This window comes from Poecilia reticulata, chromosome 5 (assembly GCF_904066995.2).
Source record: "Poecilia reticulata chromosome 5, P_reticulata-male-v2, whole genome shotgun sequence".
Taxonomy (NCBI): Eukaryota; Metazoa; Chordata; class Actinopteri; order Cyprinodontiformes; family Poeciliidae; genus Poecilia; species Poecilia reticulata.
In genome coordinates, this window is record NC_088834.1 from 3,786,267 (window position 1) to 3,810,749 (window position 24,483).

General features: G+C 47.4%; 1 protein-coding gene across 4 annotated transcripts in view; it reads right to left on the reverse strand.

The window, feature by feature from the left end:
* The window catches only part of stab1 (stabilin 1), a 77,894-nt gene that overhangs the window by 22,108 nt on the left and 31,303 nt on the right, over nucleotides 1-24,483 (reverse strand). For all 4 annotated transcript variants that reach the window (XM_081606807.1, XM_008408855.3, XM_081606808.1 and 1 more), the window contains 35 exons: nucleotides 24,275-24,337; nucleotides 23,993-24,085; nucleotides 23,270-23,356; nucleotides 23,085-23,196; nucleotides 22,735-22,921; nucleotides 21,496-21,589; nucleotides 21,215-21,373; nucleotides 20,612-20,707; nucleotides 20,370-20,465; nucleotides 20,214-20,261; nucleotides 19,505-19,635; nucleotides 19,151-19,262; nucleotides 17,537-17,614; nucleotides 16,327-16,428; nucleotides 16,147-16,251; nucleotides 15,078-15,212; nucleotides 14,217-14,345; nucleotides 14,086-14,139; nucleotides 10,487-10,600; nucleotides 10,002-10,197; nucleotides 8,949-9,044; nucleotides 8,832-8,877; nucleotides 7,165-7,244; nucleotides 6,969-7,094; nucleotides 6,148-6,221; nucleotides 5,993-6,064; nucleotides 5,332-5,451; nucleotides 5,213-5,260; nucleotides 4,138-4,215; nucleotides 3,880-4,026; nucleotides 3,205-3,339; nucleotides 3,064-3,123; nucleotides 2,753-2,929; nucleotides 1,761-1,850; nucleotides 1,418-1,564 (listed from right to left, as the gene is read on the reverse strand). In XM_081606807.1, the coding sequence (XP_081462933.1) occupies nucleotides 1,418-1,564; nucleotides 1,761-1,850; nucleotides 2,753-2,929; nucleotides 3,064-3,123; nucleotides 3,205-3,339; nucleotides 3,880-4,026; nucleotides 4,138-4,215; nucleotides 5,213-5,260; nucleotides 5,332-5,451; nucleotides 5,993-6,064; nucleotides 6,148-6,221; nucleotides 6,969-7,094; nucleotides 7,165-7,244; nucleotides 8,832-8,877; nucleotides 8,949-9,044; nucleotides 10,002-10,197; nucleotides 10,487-10,600; nucleotides 14,086-14,139; nucleotides 14,217-14,345; nucleotides 15,078-15,212; nucleotides 16,147-16,251; nucleotides 16,327-16,428; nucleotides 17,537-17,614; nucleotides 19,151-19,262; nucleotides 19,505-19,635; nucleotides 20,214-20,261; nucleotides 20,370-20,465; nucleotides 20,612-20,707; nucleotides 21,215-21,373; nucleotides 21,496-21,589; nucleotides 22,735-22,921; nucleotides 23,085-23,196; nucleotides 23,270-23,356; nucleotides 23,993-24,085; nucleotides 24,275-24,337 (3,687 nt within the window). The remainder of the gene's footprint in view (nucleotides 1-1,417; nucleotides 1,565-1,760; nucleotides 1,851-2,752; nucleotides 2,930-3,063; nucleotides 3,124-3,204; nucleotides 3,340-3,879; nucleotides 4,027-4,137; nucleotides 4,216-5,212; nucleotides 5,261-5,331; nucleotides 5,452-5,992; nucleotides 6,065-6,147; nucleotides 6,222-6,968; nucleotides 7,095-7,164; nucleotides 7,245-8,831; nucleotides 8,878-8,948; nucleotides 9,045-10,001; nucleotides 10,198-10,486; nucleotides 10,601-14,085; nucleotides 14,140-14,216; nucleotides 14,346-15,077; nucleotides 15,213-16,146; nucleotides 16,252-16,326; nucleotides 16,429-17,536; nucleotides 17,615-19,150; nucleotides 19,263-19,504; nucleotides 19,636-20,213; nucleotides 20,262-20,369; nucleotides 20,466-20,611; nucleotides 20,708-21,214; nucleotides 21,374-21,495; nucleotides 21,590-22,734; nucleotides 22,922-23,084; nucleotides 23,197-23,269; nucleotides 23,357-23,992; nucleotides 24,086-24,274; nucleotides 24,338-24,483) is intronic.

The window sequence follows — 24,483 nt, forward strand, 5'->3', positions numbered from 1 at the left end:
TTAATGGACTTTTAATACAAGTTTTAATGAAACTTTGTATTAAAATGATACTTCATGCAAATGGTCAAACATTAATGAAGACTCCTTCATCTTCATCACAGGTGTATCAGTCTTATGCACACCCCGTCATATAAAGTGTTACCATTTTTTATAAAATCAAAATTGAAGTTTTATGAAATTTTTGCAGGTTTAAATTTTTAAAGGTTTTGTCCGCTCTTGTGGCTTTTATTTGGCAGTTGTCAGACAGAAAGCAGCTTGTGAGAGGGGGAAGACATGTGGCAAAGGTCATTGGGCCAGGATGACCTTTGCCTTAAGTCATGCGGCAAAGGATGACCTTTGACATGGGTTTATGTTTTGACAATGTAATCCAGTGGTTGAATTCTCCAGCTTTATAGTGTGCACTCTAGAAGTGAAATAATCTTCTTACTTGCTCAGTTTTGATCTTCCTACACATATTATACACCAAAACGGTTTCTCATTTCTCACTGTGCCAACAAAGAAACATCAAAGCAGGACAGTTTTACTCTGTGAAGTCGTATCTTTAAAACACTGCAACATAAAAACATGAATCTTGTGCCAATTCATCTTCAGACCTTCCTGACTCTTGCTATTTAAGAATTTTTTCACACTTGGTAGCGCTTTGCCATCAATTTGATCTACCAAATCGGTTGTCAATGTTTATAAGAGTTTTGCTCTAAGAACTGGGTCCAATAATGAGCTCAGCAGCTCCACCAGGTGCTTGCTAATTGCTGCTTGCTAGTCTGAAGGAGCTCAGTGGGGGAGGAGCTGTGCCTCAAAGGCAGGGCTAGGTCCACCCAGGTGTTTTGCAGCTGCATGGCTGCAATGGAGATGAATTGATTTCTCAGACATGCATAGAAGAATCAAAGCAACACTCCAGGAAGGATTTTGATGAGAGAATAACAATAATATTCCCTCATTATGAAACGCTTAAAAAAAGGTGACTTTACATAATACTGCCCCTTGAATAAAAACTAAAATAAATTACACTTTTGTAAGTATTTAATGTGTCCCCTCTCACTGATTCTCGTTAATCCATTAGTTGGCATACAGATTAAAATAACTAAAAAGATGGAGGTTATCACTCTTAGTGACTGGTCCAGAGAGCAAGGGGGGATTTTTCTTTTGGCCCCATTTCCAGCCATGTTGGCTCAACTCACAGCTGAGTCAGAATCAAACTGCTTCAATTATTTGGTGGGTTTTTATTTGAATAAATGCTGAGTCTCGTGCTGAGGTTGAACCTCCTCTGACAAGTCCAGATTATATTCTTTATGTCCAGATTAAATAAAACCTTAGAACCTCAGCGGAGTCTGAGTTATGTTATTGAATTGTCAGATTTTTTGTTCTGATTCAGCCGGCTATTGAACCGTTTTGTCCGTTTGGCGTCAGCAGTACTAACGTAGGAGGTTTTGTTCTGCACGCTGTCGCAGAACGCTCCCAGGCCCGGCGGCTCCAGCAGCTGGTCGATCCCGAACCCCAGGCCCTCTTTGAAGCCCAGGTGGCGCTGCACCAGCCTGGCCGCGTTCTCGTTGATAATCACGGCCCCCTGAACACACACACGCACATCCTCATTACAGCTGCAACAGAACCACGAAGAACGCCATCAGTCCGGCTCGTTCTGCAGATCATCTCAGGTTGGCTGCAGCAGATGTCCGCTGACTGTTGCTGCAGCAGCAAGAATGCGGCTGCAGTAGCAGCAGTCGGCGGACAGCATCGTCTAAGCGTTGGTGTGTCTGTCTCACCACCAGTGTCTTGTCGCAGCTGAACTTGATGGTTGATCCGTGCATGGTCCGGTACGACCTGCTGTCACCAGACTGGCCAACACTCGACAGCTATACACACACACACACACACGCGCACACGCACACGCACACACACACACACACATTAACATATACAACCTGAAATGAAAATATTAGTCTCTTAACTAATGAGAAAGGCGGTGGCATTTTATAAATGTGACTGGCCATGAACCAGTCGACTCGGAGCGCTTTGAGTCATTTACAAATTGTGAAAGTGTGGATTCTAAGCTTTCCAAGGATATCAAATGCATGGAAATAATTTTTTTTCCTTTAAAATTTGTGTGCATTAATAACATTTTAAGATTATTGTAAATTAGAAGCAGAGTAAAAGAAAAAGACTAGAGTTACTTTGTAACATTAAATACAACAATTCATCTATTTCTGACAATTGTTTTTATTCACTAATTAAATCATTTTAAATTAGACAAAGTAACAACAGCTGTTGACACGTGAGGAGAGAAATATAAGCAAAGTAAATGGTAAAATATAACAATAAAAAACAGCTCTTATTACCGAACCGCCAACCTTTTAGCTCAAGTCAAGCAAATAAACGCTCATTTACATGCAGTACTTTGCAGACCACTAGGGGCGCCCATGAACCACCAGTGGTCCGGGAACCACAGTTTAACAGGGTTAGAAGTACTTTCTCTCGTTTGATGCAGCTAAAACATTCATGCATGCCATGATTTCTATTGTGATTAAAGCTCTGGACATGTTCCCTGGTTTCATCTCTCTCTGTGAAATATAAACATTTTTTGGAGCGCTTTTGCCTTGACGCCATCTTGGATATTTTCCAAAGCAAAACACGTAACGTGTGAAAAACATCATCACGCAAATACGTCACACATTACGGGAACCATTGAACGGGATCGTTAAACACAGCTTAACAAATTTGCTGTGTATTACCAAAGCCTTGACCCTGAAGCCTTCACCTTGGCGTTGCGGACGATGTGAGCCTTGACGATGGCGGCCAGCTGGTCCTGGTGGTCCGGATTGGAGAGCCAGCGCTGCCTGGCCGCCGGCAGCGCGTTGAGCGCCTGATCGCTGGGCCAGAAGACAGTGAAGGGCTGATGGATGGCCAGCTGCAGCTCTGGCAGCAGCCCTGCATCCTAAACACACCCAACACAGTCAGCTTCCTGGTTCAGCACAGGGTTATAAGAGCTCTGGGCTTTTCAGTCCCACCGCTGCGGTGAAACTCTACTGCTGTCCATCATGATGGAGAGGAGGATGCGAACCGGTTTACCTCAATGAGTTTGTAAAAGCGTTCATAGCCATAAAATGCAGCTGCCGTGCTGAAGTTCATCTGAACACAGAAACAGATCCGTTACTGTCTGTCTGTTCAGACTCTAACTAGTTAATTTCACTTTTAAAAAGTTCACCAAACCATTTTGGAATCGATCGACGGCTGGCCCTCCAGCCTGTAGGGCGTCAGCATCCGGTCAATGTAGTGGATGACTCCGTTAGAGGTGGTGTAGTCGCTTTTCACGATCACTGACTGGTTGTTGATCCACACCGAGCCCTGGAGACGTTCAAAGGAATCATTAATCTGCTGCAGACGTTCAAAGGAATCATTAATCTGCTGCAGACGTTCAAAGGAATCATTAATCTGCTGCAGACGTTCAAAGGAATCATTGCAGATGTTCAGAGGAATCATTGCAGATGTTCAAAGGAATCATTGCAGATGTTCAAAGGAATCATTGCAGATGTTCAGAGGAATCATTACAGATGTTTAAAGGAATCATTGCAGATGTTCAAAGGAATCATTGCAGATGTTCAGAGGAATCATTGCAGATGTTCAAAGGAATCATTGCAGATGTTCAGAAAAATCATTACAGATGTTCAAAGGAATCATTGCAGATGTTCAAAGGAATCATTACAGATGTTCAAAGGAATCATTGCAGATGTTCAAAGAAATCATTACAGATGTTCAGAGGAATCATTGAGGAGTTTCAGTTCTGAGCTCAAGCTGAAATTATTACATCAGAATTTCAAGTTAAAGGTTCCTGTAGGAGTTGTGTGTGTGTGGCTGCGTGTGTGTGTGTGTGCGTAAGTGTTTTACCTCCTTCAGGCTGAACTCCAGAGTGTATCCTGACAAGGAGACGGCCCTCGTGGTGGTTTTGAGGTCACTTAAGGTCAGAATCTCACAGGAAACGACGTGGTAACGGGTCAGGTCATGCAGGCGGCCCGCCCTCTTCCACTCGATGATCTGTCGACACACAAACCCAGACCGATGACTGCCGCCGCCGCCAGACTGCTGAGGTCACCACGCAGCTGAAAGTGAGTCAGAAGCTAAAAAAGCTGCGTTTTTTGCTCTCACTTTAGATTCATTGTTGGTTTCCTTTACAGGAACGAAAACGGTAAAGGGTCCGTCACCGTAGAGACCGATGTCCGACAGCTGTGGAGATAATACAGATGTCACTAAGCCAGCCGACAACTCTCGGTTGGAAAAACACAGAAAAACTTCGTCAGGCCATCTGGTTGGGTTTGGAGAAACAGGAAGCAGACTGTAAACAACGGCACCGGTGTAGTCCAATCCTGCTGCTGCTAATTCAGACTCTCAGTGAGTCTGAGCTAGGCCTGCCAATAAATCTAATAATTTCATTATAAATTAAAACGAGCTCAATAACTTCTATTTGCATGATTTATAATTTTTCTCTTTTCTTTCTCTTTCTACCAAAAACTGATAAAAGTTTTCAGTCTGGTGCTTTGGTCTCAACCAGCTCTTTTATTGAAGGACAATTTAATTTACAGAGACTTTATAATTGATTGATTTGTTGTTTCTGTTGTTTTCTTTTTGTATTTTGGATATTTAAAATGTTGTCCAATTCAAGTACTAAATGTTCATTATGATTAAAGTTTATTGAGTTCTTGGATTAGTATGGCATTATTAGAAAATGATGCCAATATCGTAATAACTTCTGGGGGAGCTGCTCATCAGCAGTCGGACTTGATAAGACATAAACAGTTTTTAAACAGGCGAATTGTTGGGCAGCTCAGTACTGCTGGGGTTGTGTTGACATGCCCTCTGTCTGCCACAGAGCTACAGGTCAAAGGTCAGAGGCCAAAAGTCTTAGTGCTAACCTGTAAAAGACATCAGTTAGCCACAAACATCTGCAGAGACATTCTGTGTTTATACAAACATAAATTCCTTGTTTGTGAAAACAGAAAAAGAAACATTTCTTCAGGCTTCCAGAGGGAATCTGAAGAAAATTCAGCCTGCTTGTTTTCTGTCTCCTGATGCACAAGTTTCATGTGAATGAAGAAAGCAAAATTCAGATAACAGGTGAAAAAAAATAAATAAATGAAATTCATGCAATTTGGGAGTCGACAGTAAAAGAAAAAGAGGTTTAAAATCAGACTGATGAACGTTGAGGCGTCACAGTCTCACTCACCACCAGCATTGTGCGAAGGAACTGGTTGCTTATGTCCCGGTTCAGTTCCTGTGAGACAAACGCAGCTTCATGTGAGTGTGGGGGTCGGAGGTCAGCAGGTCAGAGGTCATGTGACTCACGATGCGGGTGGTTCCTCTGCAGGTAAAGCCGTCGCCGATGTGTCCTCTTTGACAGGTGCAGTTCCTCTGGCCCAGGCCCATGTATTCGCAGCGAGCGTATTTACTGCAGCCGCCGTTATCCTGCAACAGGTCCACACTGGGAACACTGGAAATATCACTGGGAACACTGGAAATATCACTGGGAACACTGGAAATATCACTGGGAACACTGGAAATATCACTGGAAACACTGGAAATATCACTGGAAACACTGGACTTACCGTTTGTTGTTTTGTAATTATGCTATTTAAATGAGTTGTCTTCATTTTGGTCTCCATAGTACCAGCATTTTAACATAAATCTAAATTTTGGTTCATCTGATGATGTAATTTTTAAAGCTATTCGAGTTGTGTTTTCACCAAATATGTTTCAACTCTTGAGTAATTTCTTGGACGGCTTCTTTTTACTTTTACTTGAGTAAAAATATCTTAGTGCTACTCTTACTGGGGTATATCTTTTTGGCTACTCTGCCCAGCTCTGGAAAACATTGGACCGAATCACCGCTGACGCCAAGACGCTTTCACGTTTAGGAATGAGCGACATCTCTAAAGGACTGATTAATCAGCAGTTTGTTTCTCAGGAAATGAAGGCCTCAGCAGAGGTAGATGTGTGACGGACGTACGGTTCTGCAGGGGTTGACCGGGTAGCAGAACCTCCCTGATCCCTGGAAGCCGGTCTGACACTGACAGGAGGTCTGGTGAAGACATCAGACAGGAGCGCTGAGCAGCAACGCCGTGCAGACGAAGGGTTTTCTCACAGCAGGAGGGATTTACTTACAGTGTTCGGCCCGGTTCTGATACACTCTGCTGCTTTGTGGCAGCCTCCATTGTTCACCAGACAGCCGTCAATTTCTGCAGACACGGGAAGTGGGTTCAGCATCTTCAGGCGACACAGGAGAGTCACAGGAAACTTCTGAGTGGTTGTGTTTAATCCGGAGTCTGCAGGAATAACTGCAGATATTCCAGGACTCTCATATGAACTTCAACATGTTCAATAAGACCAGAATCAGGAGTTTGATATGAATTATCATATTTTCTGTCAAAGTTAACATATTGAAAATTATGATTCTGTTGCTCTTTGTTAATTTGTGTTACGTTTAACTTTTTTATTCTGGCTTGCTATCAATTTTATAATGTTTTGATGTTTTAAGTGAATAATCTGCCAATGGAGCAACATTTTCAACTCATACTTCCTGCTGAAAAATTTTTTAAGTTAGTTTTGTCTTATTTCAAGTGAACTAAGATATTTGCACTGGAAACTAAACCAGAACTACTTGATAAGATTTTGTGTTTTTGCAGGCTGAGTGTATCTTTACTGCTTGTACATTGATAATTCTTCATGTTTTTCATTTGATCACAGCAGCTTAGTGTCGCATCAGCAGTGAATAACTGCATGTAAAGTTATGCTTTGCTATGTTTTCTTTTGTCTACAACAGTAAAATAATTATCTGAGTCAGGGGGTTTAAAAAAATAATACAAAAAACTACATTAGTCTCACAGAAAACATGAATTAACCAGCTTTCTCGTCGATTCTCCTTTCTTAGTGACACTAAACTTTCCTCCAGTGGAGCGTTGGTCGAACCTCCAGGTCTAACCCACCCAGACAGACGACTCCGTCCCCGGTGTAACCCTTGCTGCAGGCGCAGGTCCTCTCCCCAGCAGAGACCTTCGTACACTCAGCGAACTCTGAGCATCCGCCGTTTGACCTGCTGCACACGTCCAGCTCTGGGAGGCAGAGGAGGGCAGGTTGGGACCAGGCTATTTACTGGAAGCAAACACGGGTCAGCGTCTTTACCTTGGCAGAACGTCCCGTTCCCCTCATAACCGGCGACACAAACACAGGCAGCGGCTGAGCCCTGCGGTCCCGTTATACAGCTGCGGCAGAAAAACGTCTGATCGTCCGTTCAAACATTCACAGGATTTACACTGCAAACCACAACATCTCACCCAGTAGCTTTGGTCCAGATCATTTCACTCATCATGCTTTTAGTGAAATAATCTGCACGGATTTTCATCAATATTGAGAAATTATTTACTAAAAACAAGTTCATATTTCTTGCTGAAAAATTATTTGTAAGTTACATCAAGTGCCCTAGAAAGTAGTAAATCAAAAATACCTGGTAAGATTTTGTGTTTTTGTTTTGAAGATATTAATGAAAGCTCAGAGGTCAAAAGGTCAACAACTCCCCTCCAAACCCCCAACTTAACCCAAATCTGACTCAAAGGGTTGTGCAGTAAAACTGTTCATTTGTGCCGCTATCATTTTAAAACGTTTCCAGAGGTCATCAGAGGTCAACCAGTTCTGGTTGGGTTCTGGCTGCGTTCTGGTTGGGTTTGGGTTGGGTACAGGCTGCGTTCTGGTTGTAGTTCTGGCTGCGTTCTGGTTGGGTTCTGGCTGCATTCTGGTTGTAGTTCTGGCTGCGTTCTGGCTGGGTTCTGGTTGCGTTCTGGCTGGATTCTGGTTGGGTTCTGGCTGCGTTCTGGTTGGGTTCTGGCTGCGTTCTGGTTGGGTTTGGGTTGGGTACAGGCTGCGTTCTGGTTGTAGTTCTGGCTGCGTTCTGGTTGTGTTCTGGCTGGGTTCTGGTTGCGTTCTGGCTGGATTCTGGTTGGGTTCTGGCTGCGTTCTGGTTGGGTTCTGGCTGCGTTCTGGTTGGGTTCTGGCTGCATTCTGGTTGTAGTTCTGGCTGCGTTCTGGTTGGATACTGGCTGCGTTCTGATTTGGTTCTGGCTGCATTCTGGTTGTGTTCTGGCTGTGTTCTGGCTGCATTCTGGTTGTGTTCTGGCTGTGTTCTGGTTGGGTTCTGGCTGGGTTCTGGTTGCGTTCTGGCTGGGTTCTGGTTGGGTTCTGGCTGCGTTCTGGTTGGGTTCTGGCTGCGTTCTGGTTGGGTTCTGGCTGTGTTCTGGTTGCGTTCTGGTTGGGTTCTGGTTGGGTTCTGGTTTGGTTCTGGCTGCATTCTGGTTGTAGTTCTGGCTGCGATCTGGTTGGGTTTTGGTTGGATACAGGCTGCGTTCTGGTTGGGTTCTGGCTGCATTCTGGTTGGGTTTTGGTTGGATACAGGCTGCGTTCTGGCTGGGTTCTGGTTGGGTTTTGGTTGGATACAGGCTGGGTTTTGGTTGGATACAGGCTGCGTTCTGGTTGGGTTCTGGCTGCGTTCTGGTTGGGTTCTGGCTGCGTTCTGGTTGGGTTCTGGCTGTGTTCTGGTTGCGTTCTGGTTGGGTTCTGGCTGCGTTCTGGTTTGGTTCTGGCTGCATTCTGGTTGTAGTTCTGGCTGCGTTCTGGTTGGGTTCTGGTTGTAGTTCTGGCTGCATTCTGGTTGGGTTCTGGCTGGGTTCTGGCTGCATTCTGGTTGGGTTTGGTTGGGAGTTTTCTCTGCCTGGTTCTGGTGTCACTTCGTAACGCCTGCATTATTACATCTCTGGTTAACTCAACAACTGGGTGAAGACAGACATGCAGAAACTTACTTGGCATTCTCGTCACAGACGCCGCTGCAGGCGTCATCTCTGATCTCTGAGGAGCAGTTAGACACAGGTCAAAGGTCAACATGGAGCACAACCACAGATCCGTGTCGCTAGACGTACCTGCAGAGCAAGTAGCTCCTTTCCAGCCTTTGTAGCAAAGACACCTGCCACTTCCTGCCAGGCCGTCGTCACACTTCCCGTGGTCACATGAGCACTCTGCAGCGAACAGAACCAACAGAACCCTGCTTTCATCTCAGCTTCATTTAAACAGCCAAGCAGAACCGAGGCCCGTCTGTTCGCAGCAGGGCTGCGTTCTGCTGGGATCAGCTGTCTGAATGATTATTTCACATGTGCCAAACTCGAGGCCAAATCCGGCTCACTAAGGCTTTTCATGTGGCCCTGTAGGCTCCACATTAAATGGGTTGGTTCCTTCTTATCTCCAGGATCTTTTGAAACTTCACTCTGTGTCCAGAACCTTAAAATCAACATATTGCATAATTTTTTTCATACTAGTCCACTGTTGTGAGTTTTTTTTACTTTGTTTTTGGCGAAATTGACTTTATATAATTGGATTTCAGTGATACTAAAGCCCACCTGCAGGTGGCAGTATTTCTTACGTTTACACAACTGCTAGCTCAGCTTTTACTGATGTGAAGTTAAATTATGTAATCAATCTAGCAGGTAACAAAAAGTCACATTTAATGGCACAGTTAAGCACAAATATCGCAAATTTCTTGCAAATATTTCTAAATTAGTGCCACAAAATCAGTGATTTTGATTGCAAGAAAAATCACAAAAATAATCAAAAATCTTGAGACACTGATGTTAAATCAAAACCAGACTTATTAATATTTTAAGTTTCTCAATGGGTTTTATTATACATTTTTCCACTACTGGCCCTTTAAGAACCCCGATGTGACCCAAAATGAGAATGAGTTTGACACAAATGGATTATTTAAATAAACTGCTCAGCTCCAGCTCTGACTACTCAGTTTGGGAAATCCTGTTTGGTTGATCAATTTTTACTGTTCCTCATAAATCAACCCTCTGATGCTGAACAGCCTCACAAACTGGGTATACTGGTAAACTGGGGCTGTCTGTCAGGGTGTCGCCCCCTGGTGGCGGCAGAAAGAAGCGGCTGTGTCATTCTGTCACTGTGTGTGTGTGTCTCACTGGAGGTGCAGTTGACTCCGTAGCGGCCCGGCTCGCAGCCCTCACAGGCGGTGCCATGGAAACCCTCGTAGCAGCGGCACTCCCCGTTGCCGTAGTTACCGTCCTGGCACTGGCCGTGATTGGAGCAGGGGCTGCTGTCGTCTCCGGGGCATTTGAAGCACTCGTGGCCGTAGAAACCGGGGCAGCAGGCGTGATTCTGCGGGGCGGGGAGAGGAGACCGTTTCCTAGGTTACGAACAGCTGAAGTTGTTTTCATCATAAATTCTGTGATTTTTGTTTTTCAAAGCATGAGATCGTTTTCCGTTCTGCTCTCTGTTCTCACTCAGGCCTGAAAAACCAAACATCCTTCAGAACCACAGGAAGTGGGTTGATTATAAATGAGCTGTAAACAGGATTCCAGATTACTGGTAATCTGGACCAGGAGCTGGAGTTCCCGGTCAGTTAGCTGTGAGCAGAACCGAGCCGGGCTCCGGTACCGGCGCTGACCGAGGAGATTCGAAGGCATTTCATGGTGCAGCCCGGCACAGACTTCCTTCGCTGTCCGACCCGCTTCCGGTAGAAACAGTTGGGCTTCATGTTGGCAGGAAACCGATCCCGGACCTGGAGCAGAACCGGAGACAGCAGATTATCTGAGTCTGACCCGTCAGAACCAAGGTTATTACAGTTAACTAAAACTAACAAAATAACAAATACTGAAATTCAGAAAACATTTTTAACTGAAATAAATAAAAATAGTAATTAACAAGCAAAAACTCAAATAAAACATGCTGAAATTATAGAAAATGTTAGTTTTTTGTGTTAATTTATCCATTTTTTAGCCTTTTGAACTGATGAGAAATAGATTTATTTTCCCCACCCAGCAGTTTACATCAGCTGTCTGCAAATTACGACACTCCAAGCACTATGTCACAAAATGGTGCCAGCAAAAGTTGGGAGAAAACTCCTGAATCTGTTTGTTGATCAATAATTGAATATTTTTTTTGAAAACGGTGTCTTTGTCAGGAGGCGGTGGTTTACGGTGAGTGAGAACGCAGGCAGGACCCAGGATGTAGCGAGAATAATAAGTATTTAATGAATAAACTTAACAAGGAACAGCGGGGAAACAGCACGAGGAAAACTGGCAGCACGGAGACAGGTGACATCAACAGGGACCATAGACAAACTATTGACAAGGACCCGACGAAGAACACAGACAACAGGGGAGACTAAATACACACGGGGCAATCACGGGAACGAGACACACCTGGGAGACAATCAACGGGGAAAGACGCAGAGACAGGACTAACAGGGAACAGGATCACACAGAAACTAGAAAATAAACACATAGAAACACGGATCATGACAGTACCCCCTCCTCAAGGGGCGACTACCAGGCGCCCAACAGAAAAAGTCCAACGAAAAAAACAAAAAACAACCCAACAGGGTGGGCGGAGGGGCGACGGCAGGAGGGCCAGAGTCCAGAAAACAAAACCAGATCCCAACAGGGTGGGCGGAGGGGCGACGGTAGGAGGGCCAGAGTCCAGAAAACAAAACCCAGGTCCAAACAGGAATCCAAACACAAAAAACCCTTCCGGGGGCCGTCCACGGCACAGGAGGTAGACCTCTCGTGGGAGGTCCGGCGGGCGGCGACGCAGGAGGCGGAGCTTGAGCCGCGGTGGGCGGCGACGCAGGAGGCGGAGCTTGAGCCGCGGCGGGCGGCGACGCTGGAGGCGGAGCTTGAGCCGCGGCGGGCGGCGACGCTGGAGGCGGAGCTTGTGCCGCGGTGGGCGGCGACGCTGGAGGCGGAGCTTGTGCCGCGGTGGGCGGCGACGCTGGAGGCGGAGCTTGTGCCGCGGTGGGCGGCGACGCTGGAGGCGGAGCTTGTGCCGCGGTGGGCGGCGACGCTGGAGGCGGAGCTTGTGCCGCGGTGGGCGGCGACGCTGGAGGCGGAGCTTGTGCCGCGGTGTGCCGGTCGGAGCGCCGGCTGCTGCAGGCGCTGGAGACTGGGGTTCGGGCGGAGCAGAGGCCGTGGGCTCGGGCGGAGCAGAGGCCGTGGGCTCGGGCGGAGCAGAGGCCGTGGAACCGGCAGGTTGGCCGGGCGGAGTCTCGGGCGCAGCGCCGGGGAGCTGCGCACCGGCAGCGGACTCGGGGAGCTCTGGCGGAGCGCCGGCTGCTGCGGGCGCTGGGAGCTCGGGCGGAGCGCCGGCTGCTGCGGGCGCTGGAGACTGGGGCTCGGGCGGAGCCGAGGCCGTGGAACCGGCAGGAAGGCCGGCTGGAGTCTCGGGAGGTGCACCGGGGAGCTGCGCACCGGCAGCGGACTCGGGGAGCCCTGGCGGAATGCCGGCTGCTGCGGGAGCTGGGAGCTCGGAACGAGCACTAGGGGGCTCTGGAGGGACACTAGGGGACTCTGGAGGGACACTAGGGGACTCTGGAGGGACACTAGGGGACTCTGGAGGGACACTAGGGGACTCTGGAGGGACACTAGGGGACTCTGGAGGGACACTAAGGGACTCTGGAGGGACACTAGGGGACTCTGGAGGGACACTAGGGGACTCTGGAGGGACACTAGGGGACTCTGGAGGGACACTAGGGGACTCTGGAGGGACACTAGGGGACTCTGGAGGGACACTAGGGGACTCTGGAGGGACACTAGGGGACTCTGGAGGGACACTAGGGGACTCGGGGAGCTGCACGCCGGCAGCGGGCGCAGGAGACTCGGGGAGCTGCACGCCGGCAGCGGGCGCAGGAAGCTCGGGGAGCTGCACGCCGGCAGCGGGTGCAGGAAGCTCGGGGAGCTGCGCACCGGCAGCGGACGCAGGAAGCTCGGGGAGCTGCGCACCGGCAGCGGGCGCAGGAAGCTCGGGGAGCTGCGCACCGGCAGCGGGCGCAGGAAGCTCGGGGAGCTGCGCACCGGCAGCGGGCGCAGGAAGCTCGGGGAGCTGCGCACCGGCAGCGGGCGCAGGAAGCTCGGGGAGCTGCGCGCCGGCAGCGGGCGCAGGAAGCTCGGGGAGCTGCACGCCGGCAGCGGGTGCAGGAAGCTCGGGGAGCTGCACGCCGGCAGCGGGCGCTGGAAACCTCGGAGGCCGATGGCGGCGACGACGTCGATGCTCCGGGACCGGGACCTCCGGTGGCCCAGAGCGATGGTGACGCCAGCGCCCAGTGGCCGGGACCTCCGGCGGCTCAGAGCGCTGGTGATTCCAGCGCCCAGGGGCCGGGACCTCCAGCGGTTTAGGGCGCTCGTGGCGACGTGGTCCCACACCTGGGGGGCAGTACGCCATACGTGCTCCCCACCAGGGACTCAGCTTGTCGTCGCGTTGGTGACTTGGGTGCCTTGGGACCGGGACCTCCGGCGGCTCAGAGCGCTGGTGATTCCAGCGCCCAGGGGCCGGGACCTCCAGCGGTTTAGGGCGCTCGTGGCGACGTGGTCCCACACCTGGGGGGCAGTATGCCATAGCTTCCTCACCGTTCGTTTGGTCGGGTCCTTCTGTCAGGCGGCGGTGGTTTACGGTGAGTGAGAACGCAGGCAGGACCCAGGATGTAGCGAGAATAATAAGTATTTAATGAATAAACTTAACAAGGAACAGCGGGGAAACAGCACGAGGAAAACTGGCAGCACGGAGACAGGTGACATCAACAGGGACCATAGACAAACTATTGACAAGGACCCGACGAAGAACACAGACAACAGGGGAGACTAAATACACACGGGGCAATCACGGGAACGAGACACACCTGGGAGACAATCAACGGGGAAAGACGCAGAGACAGGACTAACAGGGAACAGGATCACACAGAAACTAGAAAATAAACACATAGAAACACGGATCATGACAGTCTTCTGTTGAGTATTCATCATCCAAACGATGTAAATATAATCATAATCCCCGGACATTTTTGAATTATGCACCTAAAAATTAACCAAACTAAAACTACTATAACTAATAAACACTAAACTAACAATATTTACCTAATAATAAGTAATAAAAATTAACAAACACACAGTTAAAAACTAATTGAATTAGACAAACAAAAAGACACAATGAAATAAAACTAAACTATGAAGAACGTCCAGCTACTGGTTCAGGCTGGAGGAACTGGTTTCTTACTGGGCTGTAGTTGAACAAGCATCGAGGAGGTTCGTTGCAGTCTGAGCAGCGGCCCTGCAGACAGATTGGGATTAGATTACGGCTTCTAGCCGGCAGCATGAGGCAAAGCGCTCCGCCTCCTGCATGCCTACCCTGACCAGCAGGGAGATCGGCTGACTGCATCTGTTGCGCCGAACCCGGAGGACCTGCGGCAGGACAAAGATGACGCCGTACTGCGTCTCCACGACGCCGCCGTTCAGAGGAACGTCGTTCACGGCCGTCTGCAGGACAAAGAGGAGGAGGAAGAGCAAAGCAGCCTTGAAACAAAACGCTGAAACTTCTGAGGAGTTTTATGTAACTAAGAAACTAAAGTCGGGCAGGATTCAGGCAGCCACCACTGACACCAGCTAGTCCCTGCAGGGTTAAGGGCAGGTCTCCAGAGGTCATGGGGTCAGGACAGGTCTCCAGTCTGGGCAACCCAGAGACACTGTCTCACCTCAGGATTTACCCGACAGCGGAGACAGCAGAGCACCAATTGCAGTGTTCTGACCGATCTGACCTGCTGACTCCGATTTGGTCAATACAGATTGTTTTATTTGAAATGTTGCTAAATATAGCAAGAAAGTGGCGAGTTTAACAGTGAGGCGACTACAGTTACATACAGCCATGACCCGGTGGGCGGGGCTCACAGTCAAACCTCACTGTTCTTCTGCAGTGAGAGGACAGAGGCTGATATTTAGACCTTTGCTGAGAAAGATACGATCGGTGGATAAGATCGGTTTCACATTTAAGGATCAGCCGACCACCAATCTCTCAAAATCAAAAAAATTGGGGGAGATTTATCAGCACACTCCCAGTTTCTGGACTGGGAGGAAGCCGGAGTCCCCAGAGAGAATCCTCCCATCCACATGGAGAATCAGCCCTGGGGTCTAATCAATGCAAAGAAAGACATGGATCCACCACCAGCCTGAAACAATCAACCCCGACCCCTGACCCGGTGAAGGTTCTGGTACCTGGTTGGTGTTGGTCAGGTGAAACTGGACCTGGTGGTCCGAGCCCAGCAGCGTGTTCTTCAGCAGGCCGTCGTGCAGATGGTCGGGAAACAGCAGTTCCTTGGGAATCACGTGGTACTGCAGCACGTCCCAGTCCTGGACAGCAGACACGACGAGTCGATGCTGATAACCGGACCCTCCAGCTCAGCATCAGGTCTGATTTATCAGCTTTATTAGCTGATTTATAACCTTTAAATGTGACTAGAAATCCAGATGTGACCCAAACAGACTGTCGTCATGACATAATGAGGGTCGTTAGTGAAGTTACACCTATCACCTAACTCTCATGTGACGTCACACTTCTGAGAACTTTGTAGCCAACAGCCATCTTGGCAGACATTCATAGCTAAACGTTATGACAGTTTCTAATTAGTTGCTATGGCAACAATAAACAAGCTTATGACTAGCTCTCACCTCATTCTTATCTAACTTATGGTAAATGGTTTGTACTTGTATGGCGCTTTATGGAGTACTTATAAGCAGCATAAGTATATTACGACTATTGAGTCTTTTTCTATATACTCGAAGCCGTGGATCATCTATGATTGACGTAGCGCTTGCCAACCAAGATGGCGGTTCGGTGGCGTGGATCACTTGCGGCTGTGGGAACTATTAACAACAATAATAACTCTGGTTATTTAGCCTGACAGAAAAACATGGAGGTTCATTTCTTTCCCACCATCTTATTCATCCATTAGTTAGTTAGGAAGCTAAATATTGACTTTGAAGCTAAATATTTAATTAGCATTTAGTCTGAAACTGACATTTATGAATGAATGGATAACATGCGAAAATAAGTGAAAAATGACCCTGTTGTGACAGCTGTGCTAATCTGTGTAACTTAGAAACGGCGCCTCACAGAGGTCTGAACAGGAACTGTCTGTTTCAATTTATCAATTTATTTTCATTTTAGACATTTAAATGGCTGCTTATTATTATTTTAATGTTGTAAACCAAGATTTTAGCATCCTACTGTTAGATTTTAAATCATTATATGTTTTTTGAGTGTTCCGGACCCAACTGGACCCACCAGAACCGATGAGTTTGTCCCGTTGAGGTATTTGGTGACGGCCTCGTCCGTCGGCAGCAGCAGAGTGAATTCCTCATTGGCGAGACGATCCGTCAGGTTGTAGATCTGTGAGGAGGCGAGACCATCAGTACCGGGCGGAGATCAGGGTCTGAACATTAGAGAGCCGGGACCGGTTCTGACCAGAGCGGCCTGTCTGAAGAGAGAGAAGCTGGAGGACGAGTTCAGGAACGCCATGAGGGTGGGCGGTTCGGGGGGGAGGCCCGAACGGGCCGGGAGCAGAACCTGATCATGGACGACAACAGGAAGTCAGCTGATAGATTTCACTCTGATCCAGATTAACTCAGTTTGGTCTACAGGTTAGTAAAGTTTACAAAACTAACACAATAACAGACACTGAAAGTAAGAAAACATTTTCATTAACTGAAATACATAAAATAAGTCAGTGGGAAAAAACTATAATTAACTGGAACTGTGAGTTTATAAAACTAAAACATACTGAACATGTAGAGCAGGGGTCCCCAAACCTTTTCCTGTGAGGGCCACATAACTTTTCCCTTCTCTGGTCGGGGGCCGGAGTCAGTTTGTAACACGGTTATCACCTGCGCTGCCGGAAATTGTTGACGGGGGTGGAGGGGGGGTCGGCGTTACTCAATTGATTTTTACCCAAAAACCGTTAGTGAAACGGTCACCGGGACTGACTAGTATATATTCCATTAAGGGAAAGTAACTTTAACATATGAATTCCTCATATGTTAACATAAAGGCTCGTTTTGAAGTATAAGCTGCTACTTACAGGCATTGCTTCGAAGAATTCAACCTGCAATGCGGCGTTCATAACAAACACGTGTGTTCATCTGCTCTCCCTCTAGCAAACAACCGTACTGATTAAATAACATAAAAGTCAAGCAGTTCCCAAAAAGTCCAACAGATGGCAGCAATGTGCCATGCAAAACAAAACACCCACAGTTTACAGGACACACTTCCTGCTACAGAGCCCCCTGGTGGTTGAAGAAAAATCCACATATAAACCGGAAAATACAACATATGAGATTTTTTTTCATATGTTGTATTTTCCGGTTTATATGTGGATTTTTCTCTCTGGTATTGTTCACGGGGCCGGACCAAACGGGCTGTAGACCACTGATGTAGAGTTTTAATTTACCAACAGAAACTAAATAAAATTAACTGAATTCGATAAACAAAAATCACAACGAAATAAAACTTTAGTAAAAACCCCAAAACTATTATAACCCGGGTTCCTGCACAACAAGCTCCTATCGCCGCCATTTTGTTTTCCAGATCTGTGAACAGTGACCCAGTAGCGAGTCTTTTCTCTGCCACTGCGCTGGAAAGCTTGTTTTGCACTGAGTGCTTGACCTCTGACCCCTACCCGGTCGATGATGTGGATGTAGCCGTTGATGGCAGGCTGGTTGTGTTTGATGATGGAGGCGTTTCCGATGTGGAGCGTCTGGACACAAACAACCAGAAACAATGTTTGGTTCATGACATCGAAATGAAAATAAACTAGAACAAAAAACCAAAAGCTATTTTAACCCCAGTTCCTGAAAAACAGGAACCGAATTTAAACTTTCACATTTTCAGATGTGTCAAGATCTGAAGATGTTTGTAATTATGAAGAAAGGCTGGAAGAATGGCATATTCTTTTTTTAAACTGATCACTGCAGAGTGAAAATGAGTTTCATTTCCAACCAGTAGAAACTCTCCCAGTATGACAGGAGCAGCCCTCCAGAGTTCATAACAGTCTGTTCTTCGTCTGTGATGAAGATGAAGCTTTCTTTCTCAGTCTGATCAGATTATTCTTCGTTTCTTAATGTTTCATTAGTTTATCAACTTTTAAGGGATTAAATCATGGATGTTGGTATTAAAGGGGCAGTGTTATTATGTGAAGTCGCCTTTTCTGAGCTTTAATCATATCATAATGTTACTGCCTTATCAAAAACATTCCTGGATGTTGCTTTGATTCTTTCATGCATGTTTGAGGAGTCCTTTAATCTCCATGGTAACCATTCAGCTGTGCAAAATGTCTGGATGGACCTAACCCCGCCTTTTAGACAAAGCTCCTCCCCCACGCTCAGCCCCTTCAGACTAGCCAGCAGCAATTAGCAAACACTTGGTGAAACTGATGATCTCATTATAGGAGCTGCATCTCAGTGAAACGCTGGTAAAAAAGTTGCTAAAGGGTTAATAGAGGAGCCATATTGGGATGACTTCCTGAAGAAGGAACTTCGGAAGAGCAGGAGTTTTTAAAGAGACAGAGGCCCAATTTCAAGACGTTAAATTACAAGTAAAATTGTTTTTAAGTCATATTTCATATATGTAACATTTTTATACCAACTGAAGGTAACAGACTGTACTGTGCTATAAAAAGGCACCAGGTGGCTGGAAAACACATCATACTGTCCCTTTAATGCAGCGAACCTGAGTTATTATCAGGAAGAAACGTGCTCAAGCCGCTCCGTGTTTACTGGGTCATTATTCTGGGTGAGTCCAGGCAAGTCTGTCCAGGCAAGTCTGTCCAGGTGAGTCAGTCCAGGTGAGTCCGTCCAGGTGAGTTGGTCCAGGTGAGTCTGTCCAGGTGAGTCCGTCCAGGTGAGTCCGTCCAGGTGAGTCTGTCCAGGCGAGTCCGTCCAGGTGAGTTGGTCCAGGTGAGTCGGTCCAGATGAGTCGGTCCAGGCGAGTCTGTCCAGATGAGTCGGTCCAGGTGAGTCGGTCCAGGTGAGTCGGTCCAGATGAGTCGGTCCAGGCGAGTCTGTCCAGGTGAGTCTGTCCAGGCGAGTCGGTCCAGGTGAGTCGGTCTAGGTGAGTCGGTCCAGGTGAGTCGGTCTAGGTGAGTCCGTCCAGGTGAGTTGGTCCAGGTGAGTCCGTCCAGGTGAGTCAGTCCAGGTGAGTAGGTCCAGGTGAGTCCGTCCTGGCGAGTCGGTCCAGGCGAGTCGGTCCAGGCAAGTCCGTCCAGGTCTTGGTCCAATGACTCTCCTGTTCTTACCCCGCTGATGTTCCTGATGTCCCACTGGATGGCCGGGTCCAGAGTGGACAGGCGGTGTCCCACCAGGCGGTCCAGATCTTCAAAAGAGTAAATGCCCTGGAGGATGTGGGCCCTGAAATTGGCAGAACCAGAACCAACAACCCGGGTCAGAACCTCCTTCTTGTTTGGTTTGAATCACGTTTAGTTGATCATTTGTATTCAGGGCTTAATACAAATGATCAGCCCTGATCATTTGTATCAGTCATGAGGTTACAAACATGAACCTCAGTCATGAGGTTCATGTTCGTAATGTTCTACAGTTATAAATAAAGTTTTCAAATCGTGCCCCGGGGATCAAATGAAAGTGATTCTGACCGCAGGAAGTGGGGCAGGAAGTGCCGGCTGGTCCAGAACGAGAACTCCTCTGTGCTCAGGTTCCTCAAGGCTTCCTGAGACGGAGCCAGAACGGTCAGGTTCCCGTTCAGGTCCTCCGAGTATCTGGACTTCTGCAACCAGACACGACCAAACATGACTTCAGTTTTAATCTGGACCAGAAAATCGGATCGGTTCAGTTTTAATCTGGACCAGAAACTCGGATCAGTTCAGTTTTAATCTGGACCACAGACTCGGATCGGTTCAGTTTTAATCTGGACCACAAACTCGGATCAGTTCAGTTTTAATCTGGACCACAGACTCGGATCGGTTCAGTTTTAATCTGGACCACAAACTCGGATCGGTTCAGTTTTAATCTGGACCAGAAACTCGGATAAATTCAGTTTTAATCTGGACCACAGACTCGAATCGGTTCAGTTTTAATCTGGGCCAGAGACTCGGATCGGTTCAGTTTTAATCTGGACCACAGACTCGGATCGGTTCAGTTTTCCCCCAAAACTAAAGGAGGAAGCAAGAAGTCTTACTGCTGAACTGCCACCACGAGTCACAGATTTATATCTTTATATCTTCTATCATTTCTAAAATATTTTCTGATTTAAATCCTTCTGAAATGAATGGAAAAGAGCCTTAAACCACCAGAACTCAGACCACAAACACACATTGAAGACGGAACAAACCTGGTCGGACCCACCTGGATCAGCTTGTAGAATCTGTAGAAATAGAAGTTCATGTCCAGCTCCTAAAAAACCCCAAAGACAGTCATGGGTCAGAACCACTGCAAGAGAAACTGGACTTGACAAAAGCCAGAGCCGACAGAAAGCTTCAACAATCCTCTGCTTCTACTTACGTCCAGGAGCGATCCGTAGCACAGCTTCCCGTCGCCGTTGTAGCCGTCCATACAGGTGCAGGTGTGAACTCCGCCCTCCTCCAGCTTACACTTGGCCTGACACATAACCAATAGGAGCCTTTAAAGGGGAAAGATTAGCCCCGCCCCCTGACAGCTAATAGGCCTGAGTAAGACCAGATGTACAGAAACTAAAGAGATTTCTCTGTGTGTGTGTGTGTGCGTGTGTGTGTGTGTGTGTGTACCAGGTTATGGCAGCCTCCATTGTTGGTCAGGCAGGGATTGACGAAGTCGCACACCTTCCCGTCTCCCATATATCCAGTTTTACAGACACATTCGCTCTGCACACAGAGAGCAGAGGTTTATTTAAAAGGAGCTTTTTGCTTCTCCTTTATTTTGCTTTATTACATGCCAGTCCACTAGGGGGCACCATCATGACAGTAGCACATGTGGGATTTATACAGTCTTTCATGTTGTTTGTTTTGGTGCTGAGCACAGCGTAATAAAGTTTACCAGAACCAAAAGAGGAGTTATTTTTACTGGTTAATACTTTTCTGCAGGTAAACGTAAAACTTTTGGTTCATAAAAAACATTTATGAGATAAGTAGGAGCTGCAGAAGACTGGTGAGCTCATATTTCATGATTGTTTAATATCTAATGCATTTTTTAAATATATCAATCATAAGGGCTTCATTATGTACAAATCTTTTACATTTGATGCTGTAGCACATAATAAATGTAACAGTTCTATGCTTTTCTTATGTTTTCTGGGTTTCCTAGTCTCTACTGACAGAAAACCGTCAGACGTGTTTGACGTCTGACGGTTGGGGATGGGGATTTTCGCCGACCTGTCCCGGTCCAATGTGGTTGCAGGTGGCGTTGGAGCTGCAGCCGCCTCGGTCTTGCAGCTCACAGTTGTTGATTTCCACGCAGACCGTCCCGTCGCCCGTCCATCCCTCGGCGCACACACACGACACGTTACCTGGAGCCACGAACACACAATCGGCCTGCGGGGCGAGAGGGACGGGGCGGTCACCACACTCTGACGGCGTCAAACACACATCATCATCTGAGCTGCTCTGCAGGAACTGTGTCTGAGGTGTGAGCGGTGCGGAGCGGCCGGCCTTACGTTGGCGTCGCAGCCGCCGCGGCTGCTCTTCAGGCACAGGTTGATGGGAGAGCAGGAGTGGCCGTCGCCTTCATATCCGTCCCTGCAGATGCACCTGGAGCAACGCAGAGCAGGAGGACGAGCTGAGGAGACGCTGGTTCCACACCGGACAGACTCAGTTCGATTGGGGATTAAAGCTGCAACTTTTGTTACATTTTCAGCTGCTGTGGTTCTCTTTCAAACTGCACCGCGTCAAACAATTCAAACTGGTTGAAAATCCTGTTCCATGATGCCTAATCCTCATCCAATCCTTCCTCAGATTTTTTTTCTGTGGTTGACCTTTCAGATGCATTCTTCTCTGTTCCTGTGGATCCAGTCGGCTTTGGTTTGCCTTTCAGTTTGAGGGAAAATCATGAGACTTCTCTCTGTTGTGACAGTTTAACTACTAACTGCACTGAAGGCTTGTTCATTACTAATCGTCTTAGAATCTCTCCACTATGCAGTTCGGGAGGAGAAAGGCTCTCGTACTTCAAGCATCAAACCAGTTAATTTAAGGATGCTTATTGGCTCCCCAAAAACGGATAAAAACCTGGAAAATTGGACGATATGATCCTAGCACTTACCGTGTTTCCCCGATAGTAAGACACCCCCGATTGTAAGACGTATCAGGGGCTTCAGGGGGGTCGGCTAATATGAGCCGTACCCCGAAAGTAAGACGTACCCCGAAAGTTACGAAAGTAAGACATACGTCTTACTTTCGGGGTAACACGGGGTATTGCCGCCTCCCTCTCATCTAGCTGTGCGCCGCCTCCTGCCCACGTCCGCACCGTCTCCCTCTCCATACGTCACCGCGCCGTCCCCTGCACTTCCTTTTATAAAACTGTTTTGTGGTGAATACAATACTGTTCAGGTTGTTAATAAATGTTAATTTTATGGTTAAAAGAAAAAATTTGACAATTTTTTTCCAATATAAGACATACCCCGAAAGTAAGACATAGTGGGGCTTTTGGGGATAAAAAGAAAGTAAGACACTGTCTTACTTTCGGGGAAACACGGTATCAACAACTCATAGGCGGAGCTGAGCGCACTGCAAACACAAATAAAGTCCTGGCCGGAACTCTGTACGTTAAATAATAAAACATAACTTAATGAAGCTTCGAGGCAGATACATTTTCCTGCAAGAACTTCAATAATCGAGGAACTCGAGTCATTCGAGGAATCGTTACAGCCCTAGTCGACATAAAAATCTCAAAGCCTCACTTGTAGTCGAGGCCGGTGTGTGTGCAGTAGGCATGGATGTGGCAGTGAGCCAGCAGGCCGTCCGCGTTGCAGGGCGTGGCCGTCCTGTCGCAGTAATCTCCGAAGAACCCGTCCGAACACGACCCCCTCCGACACACGCCGCCGCTGCCGGGCCGGTTGTCGCACAGGCCGTGGACGCAGCGACACTCTGAGGGTCAGGACACCAGAAACCACACTCTGGGTTCAGACCGCCAATAAAACATCAACTTTAACTCTGATTGAAGTCGGAAAACCAAAGTAATGACTTTTAAATTATTTAAATTTAATCGTTTCAGATCAAATGGCGGTCAGGAGGAAGAGGAGGAGTTAACCTTCGTCGCAGTTTTCTCCATGTTTGGACGGATCTGAGCAGATGTGACAGGCGATTCCTTTGAAACGCGGGTGACAGCTGCAGGAGCCGTTACCATGGATACCGTCGAGGCACTGAGGACGGGACAAACAGCATTGACAGTCGGCCAATCAGGAGACAGCGGCAGCTGGGCTCGGCGTTCCTCACCGTTCCTTTGTCGTAGCAGGGATGCTGGAAGCCTCCGATGCAGGGCTTGCAGTCCGGACCGTAGAACCCGCTGCAGCACTGCGCCACCTGCAGGCAGAGGCGGCTCAGCACAACCCTGGAACAGCATTCACTACCCCACATTGCAGCAAACACGCAAGCAAAGTCGAAAAAAACTAAATTCTCACCAAGTGAGACTCGTTCGAGCATAGAACTGTTCAAAAGAATCATGAACGTTCATGAATGACACAAAACTCCCAGCAGTTTTGATCATAAAAGTAATCCTCATTTTCTTTCCATCTTCTGTTTTTCTTAAGTGACTTGTCTATAAGCCACTTACCCATTGTTATTTTTAAACACAATCCTTTTGTAAGCTAGCTGTAGCGTCACACTTTGAGCTCAAGTAGGTTGTTTACATGCAGTACCTTGCGGACCACTAGAGGGCACCAGCGGACCACCAGTGGTCCGGGAACCACAGTTTGAGAAAGACTGCTATATAGGAAATAAAACGAGGATTCAACAGGTTGTAACCTGAGACCTTTCAGATAAAAATGATTGAATTTCTCCTGGTTCCAGGTTTTCTAGACTACAGAAGACTGATTCCCTGGAGAATAAAGACCCTGTGATGATGACTGAGAAACAAGCTGTAGTTTCCATTTCACCAACAGCCTGACCAGAAACCAGAGTTCATATGTAAGGAGTCTGAGCTGCAGTTCCTGCTCTCACCTGCTTGGTGGCGTTGCAGTATTTGGCGCAGCCTTTGTTGTGCGTTTGTCCAAAAGGAAGGTTCGCGTACTCGCAGCCGATCTGATGACTCTCCTGAGAAAAACAAACAGGAAAATCTGAACAAGTGTTTGAAGTGATTAGGATCACAGGAATCAGAAACTTTTCACTTATTTCCCACGACTGAAATGAGAACAATCCTGCGTCACTTTCCAGGATTCACTGTGAATTTACTGCAGGAAGGAAACAAAAATCTGCCCCTCTATGTGAATAATGAATATTTACCATTTCCTCGCTGCCTTCAGGACACTCAGTCTGGTCGAAGAAGCTGCAGTGAACACAAGGACCCTAAAAAAACAAATCAGCCTTTAGTTTCATCTGGAGATGCACCGATATGAAAACCTATTAATACCAATATATATATATATATATGTATATATATATATGCTGCTCAAAAAAATAAAGGGAACACTTAAACAACACAATATAACTCC